A 2,701-nucleotide genomic window follows, 5' to 3' on the forward strand; every position below is an offset into this window, starting at 1 on the left:
GGAGTAAAAGAAGCCATTTTTGTGAAGAAAGACCGTCCATCATTAAACAGAGGTGGAGGCTTCCGTTTTCAGTTGTCCCAACTGAAATGAAATGAATGAAATGATTTATAAAGGTCAATCAGGAAAATTAACAAGGCTGCCCAAACTTTTGCAGCCCACTGTATCAGGCACAAACATGCTGCCACACGTCTGCAGTGAATCATGTTTAATAGGGAGAAGCTAACCAATGAAAAACTAACAGTACATGTAATTTTATGAAGAAATCTAGTCCTGATGAATTCACACTGACAGCCTGCCCCTTCATGATGCCACGCTCATACCACAGTGGTCAATCTTCTGAAGTGTGCATGGTGCTTTTAGCTAGAGCGCATTCAGTTATTCATGAGATATTTTACCAACAGACACAAAAAACACACAATATTGCAAAATAACCCTTTATGTAAGAAATAGGCAGGTGGAGATTCTCACATCCTTTGCTCTTAGGTTTGAGAAAAACATGTAGCAATTGTGGAAAAAGTCGACACATTCATTTTATTTTGAAACATATTCCTAAGAAATAAAGTTATTTGTACAAGAAAATCTTTAAAAATAATAGGATAATCGCATTTCTGCTGAAACATTTTTATGTTAAACATCAGCTGCAATCCTGTGTTTTGTCAGGATCATCGGGAAGTTCACTACTCTGTGTTCACAGCTTCTGTTGAACTTCTATCTGGAATGCCAACAAGAAAAACAATTTCATGAAGTCATGTCCTTTACACAATCTTCTCAGCACAGTCCTGAGATCATGGTGGTCAAAGTAGAAGCCGTGCTGAGAGCAGGAGAGATAGGGCTCAGGAATGTTTTCAGACGGTTTGGGTTTGTGGAAAAGGTTTTAGATTTAGGACGAAGCAGCTGCGCTGCGGTTAGTCAGGTTTTCAGGAAAGGTTTCAAGGAGAGACGACCTGCGTGCTTCACATAGACGTTGCCATCCTCCAGCTTTACTTCATAAACTTGTTGCTGTTAAAATGAAATCACAGAATGAAAGGCTGTAAGTGCACAGTAAAAACCAGAGTGTTAAAATGTCAGTGTTAAACTTTTCAGAATCAATTTAACTCCCCCAGTGTCTTTTTAACACTTTCTGAGTAAACTGACTTACAGTGTTGGCGTTAATTCACAGTGTTGTCTCAACACTGGACAGAGTTAAAAAAGGCTCTGCCCACAGTTAAGTGTTATTTAACACATAACAGTGTTATCATATGACACCATGCAGTGTTGAAAAAAGCATTTAGAAAAAGCCCCGCCCTCTTCCACCTCATGTCAGACAGATCAGTATTTTCACATGAAGAAATGCTGGGGATCTTGTAGAAATTATGTTTTTCCATGTTTATGACTATTAAAGAAGTTCACAAGCGTAAAAATTTGTTCTAATTAGTTGTTTTGTTCAGGTTTATCAGTTGATCAACTTTATGTTTGTGTTATTGGCCGTAAATCAAGAACACGAGTGAGAGGTACTTCCTGGTGTATGAAGGTCGACTCCATTACAYTTATCCTGAAACTACTGTGTAATGTTAATGCAACACTATAATGAGTTGATCCTAACTCTAAAGTGTTTAATTTACACTTTCAAATTTACTGTGTAATACCTCATAGTGTCTGTTTTACACCCCTCTACACAGCAAAAGAGTAAATAATCAACACAGTAAAGTGTCAAATTAACACTCGTAGGAGGAATATGAACCTCCAGTGTTAACCATCGATAACTCAATGCAGTGCTGAAAAGCATGAGAATCAAAGCTGATTTGTCACCACAGTGGAGTACCTTATTAACTCTGCTTAGAATCATAATTACTCTCATCAGAGATATTTGACTTGAAGTGTTAGGTTTTATTAACATTGTACAGTGTTAATCAGTGTTAATTTTTAACACTGTGTAGAGTGAAATTGTACTCTGAAAATTTAACACTATRGAAAGTGTTAAAGTGACACAATTCTGATAAGGACCAAATAGATTTGAACACAGTGTTAAATTGAACTCTTTAAGTGTTGATTTAACACTGCAAATTTTACTGTGAAAAGAATATGGCTTAAATTTGCTGAAACTGCAAAATAATCACATAGGAGGTATGATCAAATGCATCTTCATTTGAAAAAATTCTGAATTATCTATCATCTTAATTATGACAACACAGTGACAAATACTGCAGCTGACAGCCTGAACTCCCTGCATCTTACAGTAATCTAAAAGTTATTTTAAATTTTGAGTGATGTTAGCTCACTCATGCAACCCTCATGTAAATAAATTGTGACTAAAACATTTTACAATTTGATTTTTTTCCTTTTTAATTAAAAGAAAATAATTGTGTTTTATAGTGTATTTAATTTTAAACAGAGGATGCTTTATGAGAACATTTAAGCCTTTTTAATTTAGTTTTTTTTGTGACAACATAAAGCAATGAGCACATGCCGCAGGTCTACTCCATCACTCACCTTTAATGATGTCCCAGACTTCCCAGTTCTGAGGTCAAAGTTATAGTCGTGCCAGGGACAGAAGACCTGCAGGACTCCATCAGCCTCCTCAATGTCCCCCTCACACAGAGGACCACCTGGGAGGAGGGGTCCACACAGGAAACAATTAATCATAGTGTCTTGTCAGCACAGTTACCAACAGCTGGGATCACCAACAAAATTCAGCAGAATCAGTGAGGGCCAGGTTTTGTAG

General features: G+C 36.9%; 1 protein-coding gene across 1 annotated transcript in view; it reads right to left on the reverse strand.

Moving 5' to 3' along the window:
- Positions 1-190: 190 nt before the first annotated feature.
- si:ch211-212d10.2 (Rieske domain-containing protein) overlaps positions 191-2,701 on the reverse strand; it is a 7,299-nt gene continuing 4,788 nt past the window's right edge. Inside the window, exons 2-3 of the mRNA XM_014016774.1 lie at positions 2,470-2,585; positions 191-999 (exon numbers count right to left, since the gene is read on the reverse strand). Coding sequence (XP_013872228.1) covers positions 910-999; positions 2,470-2,585 — 206 coding nt within the window. The 3' untranslated portion in view covers positions 191-909. The remainder of the gene's footprint in view (positions 1,000-2,469; positions 2,586-2,701) is intronic.

The sequence above is a fragment of the Austrofundulus limnaeus genome, unplaced genomic scaffold (genome assembly GCF_001266775.1).
Source record: "Austrofundulus limnaeus strain Quisiro unplaced genomic scaffold, Austrofundulus_limnaeus-1.0 Scaffold153, whole genome shotgun sequence".
Taxonomy (NCBI): Eukaryota; Metazoa; Chordata; class Actinopteri; order Cyprinodontiformes; family Rivulidae; genus Austrofundulus; species Austrofundulus limnaeus.